Source organism: Gasterosteus aculeatus, chromosome 1 (assembly GCF_964276395.1).
Source record: "Gasterosteus aculeatus chromosome 1, fGasAcu3.hap1.1, whole genome shotgun sequence".
In the NCBI taxonomy this organism is placed as follows: domain Eukaryota; kingdom Metazoa; phylum Chordata; class Actinopteri; order Perciformes; family Gasterosteidae; genus Gasterosteus; species Gasterosteus aculeatus.
Genome location: NC_135688.1, coordinates 17,389,810 through 17,416,317, shown reverse-complemented (window position 1 = coordinate 17,416,317; position 26,508 = coordinate 17,389,810). Strand labels below are relative to the sequence as shown.

Sequence of the window (26,508 nt, the reverse complement as noted above, 5' to 3'; positions counted from 1 at the left end):
CACAGAACGTGTGAGTTGCTTCTAGTCGTGTTGCTTCCCAGGCACATTTGTCAACGGTTCTTAAGACGAAATGGCTTTTAAGTCTTCTATTGAATTTGTTTCTACAATTCTACAATCATCTTTTTTTCAAACCCATTTCTCATTGTATTTTACCAAACTTTGTGGTCTTTTAAAAAGAAATAAACCCTATCAGAATGTATACGACAAGAGGAGATGATGAAAAGAGATTGTAACATGCTGTCCGAGCAGGTCACGTGTTACACCGTTGGTATAAGTGGCATAATGTGTGCGTAACGTGTAGCCAGCGGACTGGCAGGAAGCACCCGGAGCAGATCAGATGTTGGCGATCGCAGTAAAGAAGGAATTGGGAGGGAAGTTGTCACCACACAAACGCACACACAAAATGTTGTGCTGCTTTATCCACTAAGTCTTTCAATGCAACACTGATTATTTTTGCACATATTATTGCATATAATATATAATAGTATTTTCTGCATATTGGCCGGGCGCTCACCTGATAAATACGACCAACTGTCATGTGAGAGGTTTGCCCTCAGGGCTTTCTGCCAAAAAGGGTTTATTTCAACTCCTCTTTTTTTCCTTCTTTCCTAATACTAACTCAGTATACCGCTTTGTTTGTTAAATTTAAGGAAATATGTTTAAGTAAAGGCTTTTCTGGGAATCCAACATATTCCCAGATTAGTGAAGTGAGCTCTTTCTGCGTTTACAGCCCAGACAAAACTTATTTCAAAAGTAATACGAACTGTTAAAAACCATTCAAGTTTGTACTTTGCAAGAAAGGTTTCCCTTGATCTCACAGTTGGACTCACGTAGACCTGTCAGGGCTCAGAGACTCCGTCTTTCACCGTATGATATGCCTTCTATTCTTTTATTTCCCTTGTACTGAGAGTTTACTGTCACACCTACAGCTTTGGATAAAGGAGAGAGAGGCGGCAAGTCTGTGATATCACTTTAAATCATCATGTACGGCAAATCATTACTGCACCGAAGAGTCACCTGACGTTTACCCCAAAGGAGCATTTAGCAATAGCATGATAAAATGGGTTGTTTTTATTGAGTCAGTTCATATAAATAAGAGTGAGTTTGCCAACATTCCCACTGATTTAGAGGAATTCCGTCCTTTTGATTGCTTCTTGACTTTGTGATGATACCGCACTGTTTCTCAGTCACGTGTCTATCACGTTGTCTCCCTTCCTGCCACTGAAGCCTTTTTATTGGCGTTTTCTGTGCTGATGGTGCTTATATATCCATAGACAATAATATCACTCTTTGTTAACGCGTTCAAGTGTGAAGAAAATTGCTGCTCTCAAGCACGCAATCAATACCCAAGTAGTGTTCCTAAGGAAGTTTTTTTCTGAACCAAGGAAGACTTTACAGTTGCTCTTTGTAAGACCTTCAAACCCTGTATCTGTCTGTGTGTGTGTGTGTGTGTGTGTGTGTGTGTGTGTGTTCTTTTTTTAGTGAACAACAATCACTTCTGTGGCTACAACTTGAGTGCATTCAATGCAATCAATGCATCAGCTCCGTGCGACACTCCTATTAAAGTGAGCGTAGAGGGACGTCTTTGAAGGGCACTGGGACGTGCATCGGTGAAGAGTCACTGCATGAGGATTTATGCATTAGAGCTGTTTTCGATTCTTACAATGCATATTATTTATCGTATTTCCAGCAAAAACTGGATGTGAGTTCTTTGTTCCACACCGCTTCAGGTGACCGTTTACTGGAGGTTTTATTCATTCTGTCAGCTCGCACACTAGTCACTCAAACTAGCAGAGTAGACCACTAACCTTGAACACTAACCTTGGTTAATATGCTACCCTGCCTGCTCTACTGCAGAAGCACGCAGGTTGTTCTTTTTTATTACAATGTCCTCCTCTCATGCGTCTCCTCCGGCAGTTCGACATGCAGAGAATCACACTGGAGGAGCTGAAACACATCCTGTTCTACGCCTTCCGTGACCACCTGACCATGAAGGACATCGAGAACATCATCATCAACGAGGAAGAGAGCCTGAAGGAGAACTCTGGGAACTGTCAGACAGAGTTTGAGGGAGGTGAGCAAACGTCCATGTGTGTGTGTGTGTGTGTGTGTGTGTGTGTGTGTGTGTGTGTGTGTGTGTGTGTGTGTGTGTGTGTGTGTGTGGCTGGAGAGAAAGTAATCTATGCTGTCAGGAAGAATTTTGAGCTTCCTCATCAAAATCTGCCAAATCACAGCACACCTGCTGATACATTGATTCGGGCCGTCAGATGATCACTGGTTCAGAAGTGACGCGGCTGAAACATTCATGACCTCACTCTGCAAAAACTAGCCATCCAAGATTCATGCATCAGAGCAGCGGGGGTGGAGGACGGAGGAGGGAGGGGGCGGGGGTGAAGGGGGGTATTTCAGGACTTTTTCACTCTCTTACCGCCAAAATGGGAAACGTAATTATTTCTTTCAAAGAAATTCTATTTCAATGCAATTTGAGCAAGTATATTTGCTCTCATGCGCCTTGTCTGAATTGCTATTGAGTGAGTCAGCCTTCTTTGAGGTCTTGACAGAACGAATTCCTTTGAAACTCAAAGAGACTGAAAGGCACTTTACTTTACATGAAGCAATTACAGTTGAATGGCACATAGTAACTTCTAGAACGTCTGGCTCCCCGTTGTGTGCAGGGCGGCTCCGTATTAACAGCATATGTGCACGGCAGCATGTTAGGAAGCATCAGCTGGTCAGAGGCCAGAGTCATAACCTTCCCAGTTCCCAAAGGTCCTGAAGACGGCATAGTTAAGCAGGGCCCCTTTATTATTATTATAATAACTCCTTTATTATGCATTCCTTTAGTTTGTTCTCTTGTTCTCGACTGGTGTCAATGTCGATGGGCACGGATTGAGCCGACGCTTCATCAGGGTCGTATAAACTGGTGTGGAGTGATGACGTGCTGTTTCTATTGGTTTATGACAATGCAGAAGAACCACAGCAGGGTCACACGAAGCAATCTCATCCCAGCCAGAGTCCCAGAGCACTACCTGCTGCACAAAGGAACACCGAAAGGTGTTCAGCCGTGGAGAAATCAATACATTTTGTCATAGTGAGATTCCTGCTGAGCGCCGTTCATCATTCTACTCTGGTTATTATTGCTTATTGCTGTGTGAGGCCCTTGATTCCCCTCTGGCTTCAACTCACCCTGGAATCAATATGTTGCGGTGCTGAAAAACAGCAGAATACGAGATCCAACCGCTCATCCAAAGAGGTTCATCATGCACTGATAAATTACTTAATGAATTTAAGCAAAAGTGTAGAGAAACATGCCAGAGCGGCAGCTGTCTGGGGAGCACCTGGCAGCTGGACGCAAGTGTGGAAATCAACTTTGATCCATAAATGTCACAGCTGTCATGCAGGTGCACAGAATGAAGAGTACGCCAAATGTTCGTTTTTTGCACGGTGTTGATGTGCACCTCCATCTCTTTTTCATTTACAAACAAAATTCGCTGCTGCTGTTCTGAGTGCATTAAAACCTTCCCGAACACACGAGGTGATTCATTTAACGTTGGGAAGTTCCCATTTCCCATTATTTAGTAACTGTTAATGGACTAAAAAAGGCTGTGCGGTTGAAAAAGTCCAATTTTCCAACAGACCGTCATCTTTAAAAAGGCAAAGCCAGATTGAGGCGGTTCAGGCCTCAGTAGGAGAAGTAAAATTGCAAGAAAGGTCTGATGACATCATTGTACGTAGTAATTACCTATGTCCATTAGTTTGTTGCAAGCATGATTGGTATTTTCGGAGCAATGGGTCTTGGAAACCACAGGGATTTGTTTTCCGTAATAAAGTGCTGCTGGTAAATTAGGAATTAGAAAAAGTATTTAGAATGTGGCAGTTAAAAACCATTAACTGGATGGTTGGGAACTAGATTCTTTGTTTCTGACGTTACTAAAACTAAACTGAATATCCCTTAAACCGAGGACCCTAAAATTTGGTAATTATTTCTGAAGATCCTAGTTCCCAAACCTCAGTATCCAACCTGACCAGCTCCTCTTCTAAGCGTCCAGAGGAAAGACATTAAACTTTCATCGCACCTTTTTTTAATCAATCTCGATACCAACACATTTTTCACCTAAAGGTCATCTGATTTTGAAGCTCAAGTGCGTGTATTTGTGTGCAACTGAGCGAAGTACTGCGTTTTGATTCTCGTGTGTTTTTACCAGCACGGGGCTGGCAAAAGGGGGGAGTTAGGGCAAGAGTCGATACTCATTCACCACACGTAGTTTTTGTGCCTGTTAGCTTCATAGGTGTAGTGGGTGCTGTGCTCTTTGTGTTTTTTGGTAAGAGCCTACCGTTTGTTTAAATATATATTCGGGCATAGTCCTCCTTTTGGGGATCTCTTTTATTTAACTTTGTCTTTTTCCCAGCACCCTCATCCACCCTCCTTTTGTTTGTTGTTACCTGCCTATCTACCTCTGGTTCCCAATAAACAGTACCTTTTACAACCGACCAGGTTCTGCTCATATGTTTACGGTCCCCTCACCCCTGGACCACCCGGGGGTCGTAACATATATGGCAGCCGTACGTCAGCGGCTTGGAAACCAGTGTGCAGTTCATTACCTTCATGTCCACAGTGGTCCACTGTCCTCTGTGGACATTTGGCAGGGCCTTAGTTATTTTGGCGGCCGAGGAGGTGTTTTATGAGGCTGGACTGAGAACGGATGTCTGGACCACAACCCTCCTCCCATCTCCACAGCCCGGCTACAGCAGCTGAACGCATGCACTTTCCATTGACACCCTGACTTATGTAACTATTATGGAGTCCAAACCTCTCCAGAAGAAAGGCTCAGCGTACTTTTTCCTTCGCCCCGGCCCGTGGTGCAAAGCCGAGAGAGCGTCAGACGGTCAAGTAAGGAGTTCCGGAAGCCTCTGTCTCACCTCTGGTACAGTTTTTGTATCTCGTGCGAGTGTTTTTATTATTTCACAGCCTTGTGTGATTGGCTGCATAACCAAACGTCTCTGCCTCCGTGCGGCTACACCCAGCTATTTTATTACCTTCCTCACTGGCTCCATCTGGTGGCTGAACCTGGAACTCCGTCACTCACCTAATCAATATCACACAAAGCACTGAATGATTCCACCTTTGACCTAAAGCTTCTTCAACCAAACATAATATGGCCCACATGATATAATCATTACCATCTAATACATTCTAATTATAACATCCTCATATTATAATATCTTCAATTCAATATTCGACTCATTTTATATATGTCCAAAATCAGTTTCCCATTTGTACGCATTCAACATCCAATGTTCCCAGACCTGACACGGGAAAAAAAAAACCTAAAAAACTTCTATGGAGATAAAATAATGACGAAATTAGTTAGAAAAGGAATATAAAGAAATCGTCTCCCAGGCTCAACATTGCAGCGCGCGCTCTCTGTCTGCACGCTTTCAACAGGGGGCAGAGAGTGGGCGCCCCCCCGGGTAAACACTGCACTCAAAGGCACTACACAGCATTGATGCCAGCCAGCTAGATACCTAAAAGACCAGTGGAGCCGCACTTCTACAGACTACCGCTCATAAAAAAGGGCACGTTAAAAGCTAATTTTGTCATTGTGTCACTGCTCCACATGCATCAATAAAAGTTGTTTTTTTCTTTGACTGAGATTCACAGATGCACAGTAAATTCCAGCTGTGAACATATGAACATATGCTGCACTATGCATGATGCATTATGCTGGTTAAAGACAAATGCTTATTTGGGGTCCCCCCTTAATTCCAATCATGGGTCTCGCTCCAAATGTGTGCAATGCTACATTTTCCATAAGGCAGCTTGAATTTATTAAATCCTACCTGCTTCTGATGTCCATGAATGCACGTTAATAAGGTTCAGATGTCGTCCATACTGACCACAGAAATGCTTTGTCTCCTTTGTTTGGCTGTTTGTAATAATTCAACTCAATTATCCATGAATCCTCAAACGCCTGTTTCCAGTGTGTACGGATGCATTATACCACTGCTTTCACAGGGCTGAGTGGGCCCTTCCCATTCTGCACCGCGCCGGCGCTTCCAGCCCAGACGGCTTCGCGCTGTGAAAGCCGTCTGGGCCTGTGAGCTGTGACGCTCACCTCGGTGTCCCTCTGCGCCGATCACTTCCCCGGTAACCCGCTGCTCATTCAGCTGCTATCTAGAGCAGAGTTGTTGGTTCTGCCCGGCAACCATCTCGGGAGCTCGAAACCCGACTGCATTTCCTTGGGCCGCAGACTCTGTGGAGAATGTTGTACTTTGCCGTTTGGCACGAGGCTCAAGCAGAGAGTAACTTGAGTTGATGGATGTCTGCTGTGCAAAGGTTTGGCAGCTTGTTGTCTAGACAGAGAGGTCTAAATCACTAAAGACTATGTTGTTCACTGCTGCGTTACACATTCTCCACCATTAATAAATCTACAGACTTCATGAAGGAGTGAACACTGTCACGCCTAATGTGCTTGGTGGCATTTTTTCCTCTGAGTGCAGGTGATAATAACGCATTCAGAATGAAGTCAGCGGCGGAGATGTCTGCATCTTTTAAACTGGCGCCTTACGTTTGTCCCCTCGTTTCTCTTCCAGTTCACCCTTCCAAGAAGAACCGTCAGACGTGCGTGAGGAAAAGCCTCATCTGCGCCTTTGCCATGGCGTTCATCATCAGCGTCATGCTCATCGCGGCCAATCAGATGCTGAGGAACGGCATGGAGTAGCAGCGCCCACTGGGAGCGTGGGTGCTGGGGGTGCTGGGAGGGGTGGGGGGGGGGGTGAGCCAGCCTGCATGTGCATGCCAGTGGGTGAGGCCTATTCCCCGTTCGATAGGCAAAGAACTACAAGGAATTACAATTAAAGAAAGCGAGACAAAATAAACTAGAAAGATTATTTTGACTTTCTTCCAAACGAGAGGCACCTCTCCACCCGACGTGCTACAAAACCATGAAGCCAGCGCGAGGAGTCACGCAGGACCCCCCCCCCCTCCCCTCCCCCCTCCACACCCTTTACCCTGACAGGGACACTCAAGGGCTGACATTACACATAATAACGCTGTCTGTTTCCCTGATGCAATACAAAAAAAAAAATTACACACAAAAAAAAAGAAATCTGATTGAGTGCAGGAGTTCAGAGCTGCCCACCTTCCCCGCAGGCGAGACATGGCTGTGAATCTGTCACCCACCAAGAGTCTGATGAAGGCTGCAGGGGCCCTGAAAGGAAACAACTGCCCCTTATTATAGTTCCTGGGAGCATGATGACAGACCTCGCCACCACTCAAGCGGAAGGATCCGTACACGCCGTCGGGCCACAGCTCCTGCGGCGCTCGTGGTGCCACCGTGCTTCAGCTCTCAGACTTTCTATTTTCCACGCCGGCGTCTGTGGGCTTGAATAAGGTGCCGCGGCTCGTCGGCTCCACACACCGGGCGGTGGAGCCGACACAAAGGTGAAGCAGTAACCGCGGGCTTGCGTTTCGGGCCTTGGAACATTCGAGAAAGAACACCGGAGCTCTGGTAGTCTGAACGCTGTTTGGGTGACAACAATTGTTTGCGTGATATTAAAAAAGACAAAATAAAATCCATCCTCCCAAAATAAAATCCATGCTCCCATCGAACTGTAGATGTAGTGTGGTCTGTGGAGTTCAGCCCACCACAGGTTTTATTGCCAGGGGATTGGATTTAGCTCATTGTCAGTCCGCATTGTGTACTTCTTATTGATTTCCTGCTTTTCCACGAATGCCTTTTGATTGTACTGGAGGACAAAGGGAGGAGGGAAGTGAGACGAAGTTCATCAACCCACAGCTGAACCTTTTACTCTCAATGTAAATGTGTCTAGCAGCTTCTTTTGATCCCGTCAGTAAATTACGTTTTTAAGCTTTAATTGATCTCTTTGAAAGATTTTTTGTGTGTGGAAATGAATAAGACACATCACACAAGAGGGTGGATTTTCTTTTGTCTTTAAATCACAATTAGTTAATTGAATTAGAACTTAGTTCTGTAAAAAGTTGAATCGCCTTAAGCTTTTTCAAGTAAATTTACCCCAATAAATGTTTCCCATACTAGTTTCCCGTCGTGGGATTATAGGTTTGTAGACTACAGATGAGGAATTTTGAAACATGACAATTCTGTGAAAACTGAGCGGGATTGAAGCACTTTCCCACGGCCCTGAAGGGCATCAAGCCACCGCTCGAGCTCTGAACTCCTGCACTGACTCGTCTCAACATGTGGTCGCCCCTGTCGTCAAACGCATGCGATCAAGTCCGTCTTTAGTTAGTGAGTCATAGTGTCTGCCCGAGGTGTACAGTATGTCTGCGTGGAAGGAGATCGGCACATCACAAACACGTCGAAGCTCTTGTGCCGAAGCCATAGAACCACCACGTGAACCGGAAAAGACACAACGCGGTCTCACGTGGCTACTGGATGGACACACACAAGATCAATTTAGAAGAAAAACGTTGTATAGTATTCTATTACTCTTGTCTTTTTATTTTGTTTTGTTATTTTATGCACTGTGCCCATCATCCATTGCAGTGAAATGTAAAGGAGGGCCGTCGGTTTGTGTAGGAGTGCCATCTAGAGGTGAAGAGGGTCGCTGTTTTCCCCCTGCAGCTTGAGTGTGTGTGCGTGTGTGTCTCCACTACGGGAAGGTTATGACAGTGTTTGATCTTGCATATGAGGATTCTATGTATGAGTTTCAAAAGTCCTTTTGAATCTGTAAAGGGTTTCGGTTCACTGATGAATAGCTAAAGAAAAAACATGTAGATCACACTGGTTCTGTTTTGAATGTTTCTTTTAATCTGTGAAGGTTATACTCATTTTGTAGTGCTTCTGTCATCTTACAGTAGTGTCAGAATTCACAGCTAGTCGCTGCTTGCATGTAGTGGTTATCTGGAAAAGTGTTTTATTGTCAATTTGTTCTTTGAGTTGCAGTAACTGTGGTTACAGTTCTGCTGAAATCAAACTGTCCCTCCCGCATGTAAAGAGTTTTCTTTCACGGCGCCTCTTCAGTAGCGTGATGATTGGATTGATATGTACATAGCTAATAAAATAGCAAATGTATTTGACAAGCACACACTATACATACTTTGCATGTAGAATATTTAAACATTTAGACTAGAAAAATACTTTTAGTTGTGATATTTATTACAGGCATAAGAATTATGAAATTGTAAATATACAAAAGTCATATATAATTAAGCGTTGATGCAATAAAACTGTTTTTTTTAAGAGGTGCTTTGTTTTATTTTACACTGGACCAATGTTCATCCTTAAGACAGTTACACCCCAACGTAGTTTAAACTGAATCAAAAACACCTTTTGATGGGCTCAAGGAATGGCTTTCAGTAAATGTAACACGCTCCACAGACTCACACTACCACTCCCTGATGTATCAATCACCGTCTCACCGATCAAGTCCAGCTGAGGATCAGTATTTAGCGTCAGTTCAGAGCAACGAGAGCTCAGAACCCAGAAGTTCATCCAGACCGATAGCTGTTTTCTACATCAATGAAAGAGTGTCTTCAGTGAGCCTGTACTTTAATGTTGTTATTACTTTATTAAAATACTATATTATCATCATTCATGTCATGCTATACTAGATTGTATTCCCTGCTTGTTTGACATGCTATTCCAGTATTTGTTATGACATACTACTGTGACCTTTTTGAAACACTGTAACACTTTTCATGTATTTTATTTTAATTTAACACTGTTGTCTTTTCATGCTATTTCCTGGTTTTTTATCATATCTGCTCTGACTGTGTGACTTGCTTTCTCTTGACTTTTTGACAAACTGCACTTGTTGCCAATGACATTATTTTCATGACACACTATACAACACAAACACACTGCTTTAGAACCTTTAAAAGAATATACAAAATAAGTTTTATCAATCAAATCCACTCAATTCATGAAAAATTAAAAACAGCAACTCTCTGCTCAGAAATGGGAACAATGCAAAAACCAGGAAACCAGTTGTTTATTGGAAGACAATCTTGAAGGCAAAACATCCAACTGATGGAATTAATTGAATTCATGACATCATATGCATCTCAATACAATAATAATACGGGACTCAAAGGCTTCCAGCACTTCCACAACCGATACACTTGTGCACGTTTCCTCCTCTAGTCTGCAGTTGTATCTCTGTATCCAGGAAAGTGCTTCAGGCTGCAGCCCATTAGGTTTATCTTCAGTATTTATGGCACTCAGCAGTTAACAGGGTTAGGAGGCTCAACTCAAATAAACGTATTCTCCATGTGCATACAGTACTTACAATCATGCTACAAGATGTACTGCATTTAGTGCTATCGAATGCTTTGAGTAGAAATTACAATAAAAAAAGACAAATGCATCCACAACATAGAAAACAAGATCTTAGCCCAATAGTCTTTGACAATGTCATTTTTTAAATGATTCACAGCAGTTGCAAAGAAATATGCTGTGTTACACCAAGTAATATTTATTATCTTAAAAATCATAGCTATTTACATAGTTTGGCCTCCACTGATAAGAAAAAACATAAAATGGCTGTGGAGCATTAATGTTTGACACAAATGAATGGCTGTCATAAGTAAATACTCACTTCAGGAAACGTCAGCTAAAAAGCGGAGAACCTCTAAGGACAAACTACCCATGGATTGTGTATATTACTGAAACTCCTGGTGCTTTATTCTTCTACACATCTTCCAGACCGAATATGATACAGAATGAAATGATGCAGAAACATTTGGAAGGGTGAAGATGGTAACCTCCTCCTCCCGCCTCTACATAGGACAGAACATAGTTTGGGCTAATTACATCGCCATCGTTACACCTAAAAACATGGTGGAGACGTAGCAGAGGAATCATGGCAATGTCACATGGAAAGTCTGTTAAGTTCAGTCCTTATGATACATTTGCATCGTTTAAATGTCTACTTTGTGAAAACATTCTTCACAACCCTCGTATGACTGAGATGTTGACCTCTCAAATCTCCTTCAAACCACCACTGTCTTTTTTATTGAGAATGGGAGGAGCCTGTTCCCCCCCATCAGTTGTTCCTTGTCTGAGCCGAGGTCAGAAGACAGTCTCTGAAAATGTCCTCCGGTGTCACTGGTCCCAGTGAAATGGGCGAGTTGACTACTGCTTCATGGTGTTCTTGATGGTCCACCTCTGCCCGGAGCAGGGCTGCAGCACGAGCAGGTGGCCGAAGTAAACGTTGGCCGGTACCACCTCCAGGCAGCGTCCCGTGGCGCGATTTATCAACGATTCATTCTGCAGAGCGGGGAGGGAGACATCGTTCTGGTTTCATCGCTGTGCACAGATCATCATTTTTTTATATAACTAAAAAAAATCACTATTCTGATGACATTTTAAGGGTCTTTGATACTATTTTGTGGGCCTACTCTACTCAATCAAAGGTAGAATCGCTGGATCATACTACCCAAATACAAAGGAGTCCATTTTCATTTGATTAGTTACACTTCTTGACACCTTGTGCAAACAAGTTATTAAGTTAGTTATTTTACTGGAAAAAAAAAGTTTATGGACTCCCTACCTGAGAGAAATGCCAGGTCTTCTGCTTCACGTTGGTCAACTTGTCACAGTTGAGGAGCTGAGGAAAGCTGCTGATCTGATCGTCCACCACACAGCGAGTGTCGTCCCCGGTGCTGCCCAGAGGGCCCAGGAACAGCTGACCCTCTTTGGTGTAACGTCCCAACTGAAGACAAACACACAGACAGCAATCCCGTACTTTGTTTCTGCTGTTAGTTAAGATAGTTAGTAGAAATAGTAAAAATTCAAAGGTGTTATCAGGGAAGTTTTCAAGAAAACGCCGACGGCTCGGACCGTCTGATTTCTTGGCGTGGGGAATTGGATGTGGTGGCGGGAGTGCGTGACTAGCGACCAAAATGCAAGAGACACCTGAGAGTCTTGGTGTTATTGTGCTGCGCTCTCTGCCGGAACTTAAATTCAGCTCTGCTAGATTTTAGTATTCTACTTCTGAAACCGAGGCCTATGCTCCTTGATGCCCACTGGTTACCACCGCAAGCTAGAAAAGAGATGCCCGGCGGGGCAGCAACAGACACTGGCCGACTCAGTGCTTCAACGCAGAAAGTGCAACACAGAAACCTTGTTATCCTGACAGCAGAACTCTCCCCTAAGAGGCTGCACATCACCGTCACTGTTGAAAGCTGCTACAGATTGGGCCGAATTAAAGGAAGTGGTGAAGGTTGCACTCTGTGGCCGTTTGGCTGAGCTTCTGGTGTCCACGTTGTACCTGAGGACCCCATCCGTGGCAAGGGTGCAGGGTGGCCGTGTGGTTCTCCTTCATGCCCTGATCCACACACAGGTGGCTCGCTTTAGAATTACGGATCTGAAATAATAAAATCACACACAATTTCACCAGGCAGGATTCATCGTATGTGCAAACATTAAACAGCATTTAGGTACACGTGGTATTATTTTATACAAACTTAGCCAGCAGTCTTCTGTGTGTAAGTTAGAGGATATGGAAATACAGATAAAACAATCCTATAAATCCTGATCACACGGGCCAGTGTGAAGGGAGACTTCTGGGCGCCCTTCCCTTCCCTCTGTGTCGGCTGACTCACCTCGCCGTAGTACAGCGTGTCGTTGTACCTCCTCATCTCTGGGTAAACATTGTCGAGGTACCACTCAAAGCTCTTACACTGCAGACTCTTCCTCAGCTCGACCCTCTGAGAGATATCCCCGTAATCAATACCGTGGCTCTGCAGAAGGGCAAGGAGTCTTCTTTGTTATACTTTTTCATATAAATAGTTAAACAGTATCATTATAAATGATTAGTTTTAATATTTTATCATCAATTTTGCTTTCATTTTGTATTGATTACTAGCACAATACAAAGTAAACTCATTCCAAGTCAATACCAGTTTGTTCATTTTGTGAGAATTGTCCTTTATGTTTACACCATCAGCACTTAAAAAAGAGCCCAGTAGTTTTGCACTAAGAGCCACCGGGGTGACGTTTACTTTTGTAACTAGGACTAGCGACGCCCCCTCTGCAGTAGCCGTTGCCATAGCAACAGCCCTCCCTCACCTCCATGGGGATGTTCCAGGCCAGGTAGACGTTGGACTTGTATTCGTCCATCCAGACCTCGGCCACGCGCAGCGCGTTGCGCCGCGTGTGGAAGGCTATGTTGCTGTGGTAGGGTTTCTTCATCCGTGCAATGTGAGCCACCCTGGAACAAGGCAGCACCTCCATGCTGCCTCCACACAGCCACACCTGCATGTAGGTGGTGTAAAAGAACAGGGGAATTAAGCCGAATCTAGCAATACTAGATAGACGCAGAGAGATTCGTAAAATGTTGTTATATTCTTTCCTTCGCATTTTAGAAAAACAAGACGGCAACGCAATAAGACTGCGGAACAACAGCTAACTCTCCAATCTCTCCAAAATGTGCAGCAAAAACCCTTCCCGCTGTATGTGACCCATTTATCACCGTTGCCCTGTTGTGAGCTGCACGCAGAGGCCTGCTCCTGCCGGACTCTTAATGGCGCCTCATTTATCAGCGGTGCCACGCTACGGTGGCCACCGCTCCACTTAAAGCTACTGGGGTAAAGCGGGCGCAGGGAACAGGAGGAGACTGTGTGACACACAAACCCTGATGCCCAGTTCGATGTTCTCCCCTCCGTAGACGTCCATGCCCGAGTCGAGGAGGCCCAGCTCGCCAAAGTAATCGCGGTTGGCCACGAAGGAGCAGCCGATCATGGCGGGAGTCCTGCGATGAGGAGACAAAACAATGTGATGCTGACGTTTACGCCTGCAGGTGTGCGTGTGGCATTGAGAGTGTACGTTGTGAATGTGGGTCGTATATCATTTCACACAATGTGGATGCAGATGTTCACCATGTAACCCGCAGGTTTTTGTTCATGTTTTAAACATGATGTATTTTTTTAATCTGGTCATTTAGCATGTGTATTTGGAATTCTAAACTGAACAAATTAGATGATGACAGTCAGATTCAACACAAATACCCAGATTGCACAAATACAATCTCCAGTGCAGACATTTTTTTTGATATTTTAAGACTCTGGACTGGAATTTTAGTCTGCAGCATGTTTATCTTTTTACCCTTGTTTTTTTACTCGCTCGTCCCGAGAGGAATACCTTTGAAAAATCGACCACTGTAACATTGATATTCATGTTCATCCACGTTCCTACGGATGAAGCTGACTTGCCTGATAGGAGCGGATATGTCCCCCTCATCCCACCACTGTTTGGGCGGGTTGATGTACATGCACCACAGCTCCCAGTTGTAGCCGTGGCCCGAGTTCTCGTAGCGCTCCACCTCGAACGTGTCGTGCTTGATGTTGTCGATGGAGGGCAGGATGATCCTCTTGTGGTCGTCCTTTATTCTGGCCAGGACCGGCTCGGCCCTGAACAAAGCGTCAACACACACATGTACACACGCACTACAGGGCAAACGCGGCACGGAGCTCCTCCTGAGATCTCCACTTTCTCGCCCAGTCGGTTATAGGGTCCCTCAAGCTGAACCATCTTCATTACTAATTCTTTTTGAACGGGCTCAGTGCGGCTCTGCGGGGCGTGCGTCTACTTATGCTGAGTGAACTGGGTTGTGCACCAACTCTGAAGCGGCCCCTGAGCTGGAAAGCGAGAGGTGGGGGGGGGGGTAACAGGAAGGTGTCAGCGGCAAAAGACAAAAGACCATTTGGGCAGTCGAGTGTTTACGTCAGCGTCCGAATCAGTTTCATCTTTTAAATGGTTCCTTGGAACTGACTTTAATGAAGAGGCGCCTGAGAAACGTGTCTACTTCATCGCTCGCTTCACGCTTTGCTCGTTTTTTTCGACGAGTTATACGTGTCCTACGGTATCTGTTAAACAGGGTGGTGCAGGCTCCACCTGTCCCCTTCTGTCCTTATCTTAAACCTTCTCAGGTGTGAAATTGCTTTCTGTGTTTTCGCTTGATGCTGCTGTCCTTTGTCCTGTGCTTCGATGGTTCTGTAAAGCACCTTGTATCTTTCTCACAAAAGGGATACAACAGGCGTATGATTCTTGCCGTTTGCTCGCCGTGTTTTGTAATTCAATGGGTCGTACTCGTTCGCGGGGGGGGGGGGGGGGGGGGCGGGGTTGCTCACCAGGACGGCGTGAACTCCACGTGGGCGTCGAAGAAGCCCGTCACCTCGGCGGTGGCCACCTTCCAGCCCTCGATCCTGGCTCGGATGAGTCCCTCCCTCTTCTGGTTCCTGACGATCTTCACCAGGCCGGGGTAGCGCTTGTTCACGTACTCCTCCAGCGGCCCTTTCAGCTGCTCTGCAGTCCGTCACACAGCGGAGACGCACAGAACCAAAAGCTGATGGTTAGCGAGGGTGTCCTCCAAGGCGACATTCGCAACATGTAGAAGTTCCCCGGGGGTTTCAGTTTTGCAGCACAGTACAGTAGCTCACCTGACCTTTGACCTGAAGGGGGGTAAAATACTCCATAATGTCTCTGAAGCTCTCAGTAAAAGTTGCTAAAAGACTCTCCTTTCCCCCCAATTCTGAAATGTCTCATATCTACTGTACATCACTCATTACTTTCATTTGATTGAGACTGAAACTAAATTAAAGGCTTGAATTTGGGCCTTAACTTGCATACACCCACAGGCACGAAAATACTTTAGATGAGTCATCCAGTACATCAATTCAATCTTATTGAAGCAGCATGATTATATGGTTTAATTTAGTAAATTCAAGTGATTGAAATGTTCTGCAGAAACTTCAGAGATTTGATTCAAAGTGTACTTGAGCCCACCAATTTAATGCAGCAAATGACTTTCCTATAATGACTATAATGTCAATGTCTAAAAGCAGCCCTGCAAGGGTGTGGATCTATTGTCGGATGGTAATTTACATTTGTGAGTAGATGCTTTGATCCAATATTCATATTCCTCTCTGATGCTTTTCTTCCTTCCTTAAAGAGGATTATAGAACTAGAGGAACCTCTGAATCAATTACATAAAATAATACAAACCATTCTCATCAACACTTAGTTGTCCTTAGTTCATGTTATACATTTCCATCTTTTTCTTCATCTTTCTTCATCTTCTTCTATTATTGATCTACATCGTCACTTATCATCTTACTATGTATGTGAAGTGAACTTCATGTAAAGTGTTTTTTTTTCTATTGAAATTACAAAATATATTTGGTGGAAGAAAAAGAAGAGATTTTTATTTTTTATTTTACCATTGCTTCTCTACTTGTAAAGACTCCTGACTTCTGTGAAGGAATGCCGTTGCAACTCATTTGTCACGCAGCAGCGACATACTGGGACTACGAAGGTACGGATCAGAATCATCGTTTCAACATTATTACAGTTCTTGTGGCAAACGTGAATGCGATGATGATCTTTGGGATGCGTTGCTGTCTTGTGTGGTTATTTTTTATATCTGACATCACAATTTGCAATATTTAATTTTTACTACTACAACCCTTCCAAATAGTTCTGTATATGTTTCAACTACGGTAATTAGGAAATGACAATTATCAATCAATGCTATTTTCATATTTTTATTTCCAGATGGATCTGCTGCATTATTTAACAATATATTGGCAGCTAGTGAGCTGAGGTAGTTCACACACCTGTGAAAGATGTTCACGGTGCACTTTTGAGCTCCATCCGACTCCAAATCAAACTCCCAACGCCCCTCTACACACACACACACACACACACACACACACACACACACACACACACAGTAGCAACCCTTCTTCCTCTGCATCACAGACACATACTCAAACATTCCCTTCAACAACAAAAGACATTTCTCATGCTCTCTGGGTTTCCCATCTCTTTCTCTCCACTTCTTTTGATTTCTTTCTCACTCGCACTCTGAATCACAAACTCATTTTTCATGCTGTGTCTTCTCTCTCTCAAACACACAGACACACACACATTAATCACATAGTACACACACACTGTGTGGAACAGGCAGGGCGGGGAAGTGTTGAATGACGGACCAGAACGCTGTTGCTTTGGATCTTTTCCATGATATCTGCCGACAATAACAGCAATAGAACAACGGCCGCCTCGACCATCTCTTAGCGCTTCCTCTTTGTTGGTCTTCGCTGTCTATTCCATCAGATTGCTCTCTCTCTCTCTCTCTCTCTGTATCCATCTCATCCTCTCTGTCCGACCTCATTTATATAAGAGCCTCTATGTCTCTCAACCATTCTCTCTTTCTCTCTCTCTCTTTCTGCCACTCTCTCTAATAGCCTGCTTTGGCCCTCCAGCATCTCCTTTCATTCTTTGACGGCTCTTCATCTTCCGCTTCCCCCCCCCCCCCCCCCCCCCTCCCCCTTTCCCCTTTGCCTATTTTCAATCCCTTCAGCTCTGTGTCTTCTTAGTTTCCTCCTTCACTAATTTCTCTCTGACAAACAACACCCGTTGCTCTTTGTCCTTCTTGAACCGGCTCTCTCCTCTTCGCTCCGCCTGTCTTCATCTCCCTCGGCTTCCTTCATCCCTCTCTCTCTCTCTCTCTTTCTTCCTCCGTCCCCTCATCTCACGAGGCCGTTCTCAGCAGTCCTGCCCAATATATAAAACAGGGACAGACTACCGTGACATCCAATTCCAGTGCTCCGCCTCCATCTGCACCGCTGGAAGATTCGACGCCACCGGTCGACCGTCTGATGATATTGAGAACAGCGTGTCATGCTGTCTATGCAATAGTGTTACATGTGGTGATGAACCACATGTTTGATACACGGAGAAAACTGGAAGTCAGTGAGAAAAGTCCTTTAAGGAGCCATTTGGGGAAATATTTGCCTTTTGGCGAAGAATTGACGAGTTTGACCTCCTACTCATATCTGTCCGTTAAACATTGTTCGTGGTCTCTGCCAGTTGCTTTCAAATTTAACTAACCCACAAAGACATGTGGCATAGTTAAAACTGGTTAATTACAGCTGCGCAACAGCATACTCCAGTATTTAAATCAATACAGTAGAGTGAAATATATAATATAATGAATGAAAAAAAGTCATTTCTGCACAGTAAATAATTGGGTCAGCCGAAGGATCTGATGAGATCTCCACTGTGATGTGGGATTAAAGGTCTCATCTTACTCTTAGTGACAAAGTAAATATGTTTTTAACGATGTGTTTTTAAGATGTGTATCTGTTCACTAAGCTGCACACAATGCAGGGTTTTAAAGGCAGTTTGATAAATATTAAAGCTGGCAATAACCGGCTGACTGGTGCACTTTTTTATTTAAATTTGACCTGAATCATTTTAAAAAATCGAAGATATTAAATCAGCTCTTTAATTTACTGGCTGATTTACAGAATATGTTTTATCAGGATGGTTAAACTAACTGTGACGGCTAAATGTAAACAGTAGCAATACAAAACAGATGGATGTCTGAAATGCAGCAGCATCATTCAATACACCCGTTTACCTTGGTGTAATATGTGGGGGGGAAAAGGAAAAATCAGGATAGAAAACATAACCTTTCTGGAAAAATGTATAAAATCTTTAAATATCTGAAAGCTGACTGAGTAAAATAATATATTTTATAAAATATAAAATATAAAACAGAGAGAAAAAGGTTCCTACTCAAACGTTATTATATCGACCAATCAGTATACTTCATGTCTCTTTGTTTGGTGAAACAAAATTAAAAACACACTCTTACAAAGATACAGAATAATTTCTTGTGTCTCACTTCCATTAGTCCACTTCCGTGTACACACACTGTGTACACCACGCACACAGTGCACATAATCAACATTTGACCGTGATTGTCGGCCACTCAATTGTTGCCCCCATTCAATCAAACAAAGCTGCGTACAAATTAATTGTCACTGTGAACACACCGGGCCTGCGAAGGGGCGGAAGATTTACGGTAATTTTCCAGAAACTTTCCATGGGAAAGTGACCATTTCCTTTGTGCAACAGCATATAACAGGGAGCACAAATTACATTGTAATCATAATGGCTGTTATCTATAGCAAGTTGTGAATCGGCTTATTTCATGAAATTGCACTTTCTTGTATCTTGTTCTTCTAGTTTGCACTTGTAATGTAAATGTAGTTGAGAACAAGACGAGCACAGCTCAGCCGCACCGTAAACTGAAGCCACGTTTATTTTAATGCCAAGTGTGTTTGTATACAGTAGGCTGACCTTTTACAGCAGTGAGAGTATGATGTACTGTATGTATATCCACACAAAAGTACAACATCACCTCGATTATTCCATCAAAAACCGCCAGTTGGGCGACTTGTTATGAATAGAAGTTATTACTGAAAGTAAATGGCTGAGCAATAAAAACATAATTTTTAGATTTGATTTCATTATATTTTAAAGATGTATGGGGTGTTTATTTGCAATGGATGGAACTATTGAAAACCCAAAGAAATGTTCTCTCAACCCGACGTTGATGTAGACCTGAAGGATTCAGGCATGAGAAGCTTAATTCATTTTACATTTAGAAGTGGACGTTTGAAGGACATTTATATGGAATACATCATTTTATTCAACATTCATGTTGTTGTTGAATGAAAGCATAAAGCTCTACTCACAAATGGTAAGTGTCATTTTTATCATATGTGACAAGGTAAATACAGTTATATTACCCTGAAATATTTCCCGTTATTCCCATTAATACCTGTATATTCCCATGGAAACTTTCCAACTCTGAATGTTCCCAGAGTTACGCAACCCTAGAACACACACGGATGTGGAGGAGGAAATCTCCCCTCTCTACTAACCGTCATCGCTGTTGTCGTCCACCAGGATGATTTCTTTGAGCAAGTGAGCCGGCGTGTGATTGACAGCCGAGTGGACTGAGCGCAGGATCACCGACAGAGCCTCGTTCACGAAGATGAAGATGAGGGAGATCTGGGGGAGATCTCTCGGATAGCCGACCTTTCGGCATCTGCACAGAGAAACGCACACAGACCACGACATCTGTAAGATAGCGCCTCTCTCTCTGTGAGGACACTCGCATCTTCTTCGCTCAGGCTTCCTGTTCAAACCAAACAAATGGGCCTGTTCACTGCCACAGACACGGGCCTTCTGTCATTCATTCGTTTGGTTTTGTTTGAATTGCCGTAATGAGGAGGAAAGAGGCAGGGTGAGGCTTTTGCTCCGAGAGCTCAGGAGGAAACCCACTTCCTATACGTCCTTCTTAATTCCTCTTATCAGTTATACCATCTGGCATCAAACAATTCTATTATAAATAGAGCGTTGAAAGGGAAGAGCATCACAACAGTGTGAAAGGGAACATATAGGAAAAATAATAATAACTGCAGTGAGATATCACGCTGATATGAGACACATACAGTATGTAGCACACATAATGTGCGAAGCGAGACACGCCACAGGAAGTATGGTAATTGGAGTGAAAGAAAGGAAGGGGGCAGGGAGGGTGCAAATCAGTGTAACCGGTGGCAGCGTGTGGCGGCATGAACGATTAAGTGTGAGAATGGGAACTTGTCACGTTAAAAGTGTACAGCTTCTTTGACTGAATGCGGCTGCAAGAGTCGGCCCACCAGCTCCTTGATCAGCCCAGTATCAGCCGGCACACTACTGTTCCCATTGGCAAAGGCAGGTCTGGAAACTATATAATCACATTATTCCCCAAACTAGCGTGTTTCCTTCCAGTCCTCCCATTTGCCTCTGAGCCTCTCTCTCGTTTTGTTACCACCACCTCCAGCTCTGCAGTGAGAGGGGACCTTCCGTCAAACACAGCAGGCTCCTCAGACTCCGGCTTATGCATGCTGCTGCTAAGCCTGAAGATATCACACCCCAACACGCCTCGCATGCCACTTTGATCCAGGGAAACATGAAAGACCCCCCCCTCCGAGTGAACGCGCAGGATTCAGATCCCTCCCCTCTCCCACCTCCCCACCCCCCAATACATGCACACAGCGGGTGGTAGTGATCGGCCGAGGGCGTTCTAATCACCAGCAACTTGCAAGCGGAAAGGGGTGTTAGTCGCTTAACGAGCAATGTGGGCCATCAGCAAGACTCCTTAAAGCAGCATTTATGGACACCGGCCCTGTGCACGCACATGCAGTACACTGCACAAGTCTGTCTGCAGGAGCGTGATGAACACATTCATCCATAATGCGCAAGCACAAATGGAAATGCACCTTTTTCCACCAGCTTTTCCAAGGACTTGTGTGTACGTGTGTGTGCGCATAAACAACACAATGCTGGGAGACAAATCCTCTTTAAAGGGGATCTAAACGGGGTCTGTTAGAATCGTCCTTAGACTTTCAACATGGCCGACATGAGCAGTGAGTCCTTCTTTGTGCTTTTCCCAAGCTGAAATAACTGATTTACCATCATTTATGAGCACAAAAAGGTAGGTTTTTCGGAGAACACAATTAGGTCAATTCATTGATTTGTTGACAGATCTTATCAGCGTTAGTGGAGTACGAATGTCTTTGGTCTAAAGGATTTGCTGCAGGCAACCCTGTGCCAACAAAGCAAGGAGACGCTCAGTTTACTGCACACTCCGAACTAATGTGCAGCTATATAAATATATAAATGTAGAGGGAGGTGCTGGAGCCAACTAGCAGCGACAATCGTCATGTTGTACTGGCGCCCTGCTTTAATGTGACTGCATGAGACGAGTCCGCTGATTACCACGCGGCTTTGAATGATCCAGTTATTATTGTTAGGCATCCAGGAAACAGCTGCTGCTAATGTGAGCGGGGACCTCGTCGCCGCTCCGCCTCAACTGTTGCTGCGCCCCATTTAAATAATTAATCAGCAACACGTCTTTGAATAAACAGCGTCTGTTAAATGCGCAGAGCACAGTGGACTGTTACCATACTACTTCAGACCAAGATCCGGTGAAACCGCGTTGATGATGATGTTTAAAGGTCATTTTCCAAACGCTATTGACAACAAACGTTGGAAATGACTCTAAAAGGGAATCCACTTGACATGCACTCACTTTCCAGGCCGGTGGTCCGGAATGGTCCGATCCAGGGAGATCCGGTCACTGAGGTAGGCGTTGTAGCCGTACTTCTCCCTCAGGTTTTTAGCGTCGCTGTCCTCGGCCGGCGACAGAGTGGCGGGAAGGCCGCCTTTACCCCGACCGCCGAAGCCCTCGATGAGGCCCAGAGACTTGGACAGACCTGGTGGGAGGCAAACCGGAGAAGCTAACGTGTCAGGATGCTTTAGTCTGGCTGGGGGGGGGGGGGGGGGTCGATAGCCTTACTCCTCACCACGGCTCCGACCGCACACGGACATGCAAGCATGTAGCCAGTCGCTGTCAAAACAGGCGAAGATCTGAGCCGAATTCACACGATGATCCCCGGGTGCAAAGGTCAACACGTTACATAAACAGGCAGCGACACATTTGAACATGATCCTAATCCAGAGCTTTGTATGCTTTCAACTGAGGGCAGAATACGTAAGAGAAGAAACTCTTTGTGTAAAAATCAAAGTCAGAAACATTCCCATGTCATGATTGCGAACTGCTAATGCAACTTCAAGGCTTTCGCTGTTTTAAATTAGGGACAAAGAAAGATTGTGAAGTGTGATTGCGGGTATTTGAGGGTGGCAACGTGATTAAGGTGACTATTGTTTGTGTCTGTTAAAGGCACTGAATCCCTTAGAAAGATCTCTGCTGGCAACACTAACCTTTAACTTCGCCAGTTTGCTTAAACCAAACATTTTTGGACCACAAATGAAGCATAGCCTCTCTTTTCTGAACAAAAAAACAAAAAACGTACATTTACAATGTGATGTTTGATCGCAAATTAACGATGTTGCTTCCTCGAAGTTTCAAATATATGAAACATTTGGTGACGTTTTCCTCACAGGTCAGCAAATGATGTCATCAGACATGCTTCAAAATGACAGAAATAAAGAGTTGGATTGAGTTGGAACTCGGCTCTTTACCGTTTAGCTGCCTGTACACCACGTCCTCCAGCGAGCTCAGTCTCTTCAGCAGCACCTCGTGGCTGACGCCGGGCCCCTGCGCCGCCGTCCCGTTGGCCCGGGGCCTCGACCCCGCGCGCGGAGCCTCTGGCCCGACGGCCTGGACGCTACGCGTGCTGCACTTGGCCCAGAAGGTCATGAACCCGGCGACCGCGAGCACGTTCAGCACCAGTAAGACCCTCCATCGCCTGAAGACGAAAGCCATTAAGAAGTCGTCGGGGGTCCGGGCTCCGGCTGATCTGGTGGGGGGGGGGGGGGCGCAGTTTACCGGAGAAGCCGTATACGTGTCACTGATTCAAGGCTCCGTCGGTTGTTGATGCGCGGAGACCTGCGGGGGGACAATTCAGCAAAGCGGGGTTAAAACAGACACACTGTGTGTAGGGAGGGACGGGGGGGGGGCAAGTCCAACAGAAGCGTTACTGCACATGTTGAGTCGTTGCACTGATTTCTGGTAATAAAAATGCTCACTTACCATTTGGCACAGGGGTTATTTTAGGTTTCGTCCCCCCCACCCACCTCCCCCCGTCTGAGGCAATGTGGGGCGCCTGGCCATCGGCATCCATCCGCGTTTCACGCCGCTTCAAGCCCGGGGAGGGTTCATGCGCGGAAAGACGTGAGACAAAGACACCGGCACCGGTGGTCTGAATAATTCAGCACGCAGGATGCTGTCAGGTCTCGTTCCTCCTTCAGTCAGCGGCGATGCGACGGAGCAGCGCGCAGTGAAAAGAAGAAGAAGAAAAAAATCCTCGCAGATGCCGCACAGGGGAGTGTGGGGGGTGAGAGGGGGGTGTCCTCAAAACCGTCACGTTAACCTGGCGGCTCCCACGGGAAGCCCGTCCACGCACATTCTCTTCCACGCGCGCTGCGAGATTCACGGAGCGATGCGGTCGCGGATGCTGCAGAGGAGCGCGGCGCGGCGCAGCTGCGGCAGCATCCTCCGCTGAAGGGGCGGGTGATGCTTCAGAGAAGAAGTACGTCCCGCTCCCTCCTTCTCCTCCATAACTTGTGCTGGTCCTCCTCCTCCTCCCCCCTCTTCTTTCCACGTTATTCCGCACGCACTTCTTGTTTGTAGCGCCTTGTTATGTCCTCTAATTCCCCCCACGCGGCGGCGAGTGATAAGGATGGCGGGGGGACAAACCGTGGAGTGGTTCCGGTGACGTTTTATTTTGACAGCAGGTTAAAGCAGTGGGGCGGGGGGGGGGGGGGGGGGGGGGGTCCCACAGCCAGCCAATTATCTACAGTTACACACCATTTAAATGGGTCACACTCTGTTAACGTCTCTGCTCATTTACTCAACCGTGTTGAACGCAGTGCAGTATTGTTACAAGGGAAATAAGAAACATCATCACTCACACCTTCAAGCCTGCACATTAGCACAATTGTATAGAATCCTCTTTGTTCCGCTGTGTTCCTCTTCATCCTGGAGACATCTCATCAGATTAAGTGAAAAGTTTGAGAGAACCCGGTACGACGCCCGCGGGGTTTCCTCTCATCTCCTGAGGCAATTCATCTTGTGAACTGCGCGAGGTGAATGAGGTATTATTGACACACGGCGATATAGAAATAGGATTTTAAAAGTAAAAGTAACATATTCTTAATTTTCTTCAAGCAAGCTGTGTACGTTTCAACAGCTAAAAACATATTGCAAAGAAGGTGTCAAATCATTGATGCGGCATTTTAATGTTGACTTGTAAACATCTTGTGACGGCACGGAGTCTTGTTCTCTGGTGTCCAAGCCAGAAGAGCATGCATTTTACCCGTTTGGATTCGACTCGGCGGCCTACTCCTACACGGTGGGCCAAGAATAGACCCCTGTGGTTTTCCATTTCTAAAAACATACAGCAACTGAGGCAGAGCTCACATGTTGCCGATTGTATATTGTCATACAGTGCTGCATTTCACAGCCTTGAAATGTGGCCGTGTGTGCAGAAATGGGTCACCCAGATAGCTGCGATGAATCAAGGAGCTCGGCAACACTGGAGCTCACTGACAGACATGCGATCTCTGATCTGAAGGCGACCCAGGAGGAAAGAGACTGAGTGCGTGAGGCAAAAATAGGAATAGCAAGATCAAAAACCAGCGCTGGATTGTGTGAGAAGACTAAGGAGACAAACACCCCAGGAGGAGGAGAGGGGGAGACACACACACACAAGGAGGCGGAGAGAAAAGGACTGAAAAGAGAGTTTTAAATAAGGCAGTAGAGAGAAAGAGGACAAAAGAGCAATACTTATGAGGGAGAGAACGTGGGACAGCAGCCCAGAAGTCAAACAAGGGAAAGAAAAATAGATTTGACCCCTGGAGTGATGTAAAACCGTCACGCAAAATGTTCAATCAGAGGAAATGCAACAAAAACAATGTTTATTTTGTGTTTATGTTTTTGGAACCAAAATGATGAAATTAGTATCCGTTATACACGTGCAGACACAGCGCACCGTATCTGAACAGTCGTGTTGTTTAGTTATTCAGGTTGTTTTCAGATGAGATGTTATTGTCGTAGGACTCCTATCTCTTTGCTTTGCTCCTTAAATAGCTGAAACATTCATATTTCACTTGGACAGTATATGTTTAGCATGTTTAGGCTCTCATCAAGAACAACACAGGCCTCGCAGTAGACTTAATACAAAGCAAATGAAAAACGACTTACACAGCAGTGATACACCTTTAAATGACTGTCCTCTGTAAAATGTGCCAAAAACACAGCTTTGGTCAGTGTGTCAACCTTTAATAATTTAATTAACCGTTTCTTAAATATATTTTCCAGCCTCAAGAGCCTTTTGTTAATGGACAGTCAATGGTTTTCATTGAATAATACTGTTGATTTCAGCTGCAGGTCCCCGACACTATCTTTTAAAAAGCCTGGACTCTGGAATTTTCACCATCCTTTGACTTTACATTTATTTTGCCGGAATAGACCTCATTTAGAACCGAGAGTGTGTGTGTGTCTTTGTGTGGTAGACAACTCCCTCCTTGTTGAACCGAACGCTAATCAGGGACTCTGATAGTCGAACCGGGAAGTTCCATTAAGTTCCACCACAGGGAAGAACAAAGGGGAGAACAAAGTCAGCAGGATGATTAGAAGTGTGTGTGTGTGTGGTGTGGGGGGTAAGATAAGAGATAAGATTAGCCTATAAATAGTGTGGCAAAGTTTCTTTCTTCGTCATCATCGCCAGCAGGGGGGAGGGGAGGGGGTTGTGATCTCAGCAGCGGGCTACAGCAGAATGCAAAGACAGATTGACCTTCACCTCTGATTGAGCGGAGGGAGGGTTGGTGTGTGTGTGTGTGTGTGTGTGTGTGTGTGTGTGTGTGTGTGTGGGGGGGGGGGGGGGGGGGGGGGACGTGTCTGTGGCTTTGAGGTCACCGTGACGAAGAGATAGAGGATGACTCTAATCAAACATCTGAACGTCAGAATTTGTCCGTTCAGTGACCTTCATCCTTCATGGACTTTAAACGGGGGGCAATTAATGTGGTCACACTTTCTATGACTGAAAGAAAATCTGCCTATGGCCCTCATGAATATTCATAATGATTTTATGTGTCTCAACACATTATAAAGCATTTCATAATTTCACACACATCGTCATATTTCATCGTATTT

The 26,508-nt window shown here is 45.0% G+C and overlaps 2 protein-coding genes across 5 annotated transcripts in view; one reads left to right on the top strand and one right to left on the bottom strand.

Annotated features, from left to right (window-relative positions):
- caln1 (calneuron 1) overlaps window positions 1–9,224 on the top strand; it is a 42,640-nt gene extending 33,416 nt beyond the window's left edge. For 2 of the 3 annotated variants that reach the window (XM_040186156.2, XM_078081130.1), the window contains exons 5-6: window positions 1,918–2,074; window positions 6,595–7,109. In XM_040186156.2, coding sequence (XP_040042090.1) covers window positions 1,918–2,074; window positions 6,595–6,722 — 285 coding nt within the window. In that variant the 3' untranslated portion in view covers window positions 6,723–7,109. Of the gene's footprint in view, window positions 1–1,917; window positions 2,075–6,594 lie in introns of all 3 variants that reach the window. The other variant, XM_040186145.2, reaches the window with a different exon arrangement.
- Window positions 9,225–9,960: 736 nt separating this feature from the next.
- On the bottom strand, window positions 9,961–24,062 carry galnt17 (polypeptide N-acetylgalactosaminyltransferase 17). Of its 2 annotated transcripts, XM_078080960.1 has the most exons (13): window positions 23,386–23,920; window positions 23,182–23,241; window positions 22,875–23,101; window positions 21,922–22,105; window positions 19,724–19,890; window positions 15,116–15,290; window positions 14,198–14,395; window positions 13,620–13,737; window positions 13,056–13,241; window positions 12,590–12,727; window positions 12,256–12,351; window positions 11,536–11,697; window positions 9,961–11,252 (listed from the first exon to the last, which is right to left on the bottom strand). In XM_078080960.1, the coding sequence occupies exons 3-13, from the start codon at window positions 23,050–23,052 to the stop codon at window positions 11,118–11,120; spliced, it is 1,737 nt and encodes a 578-aa protein (XP_077937086.1). In that variant the 5' UTR covers window positions 23,053–23,101; window positions 23,182–23,241; window positions 23,386–23,920; the 3' UTR covers window positions 9,961–11,117. The 2 variants fall into 2 exon arrangements, with proteins under 2 accessions (XP_077937086.1, XP_077937053.1); XM_078080927.1 differs by having other exon boundaries at window positions 22,875–23,241; window positions 23,386–24,062.
- Between the last annotated feature and the right edge of the window lie 2,446 nt (window positions 24,063–26,508).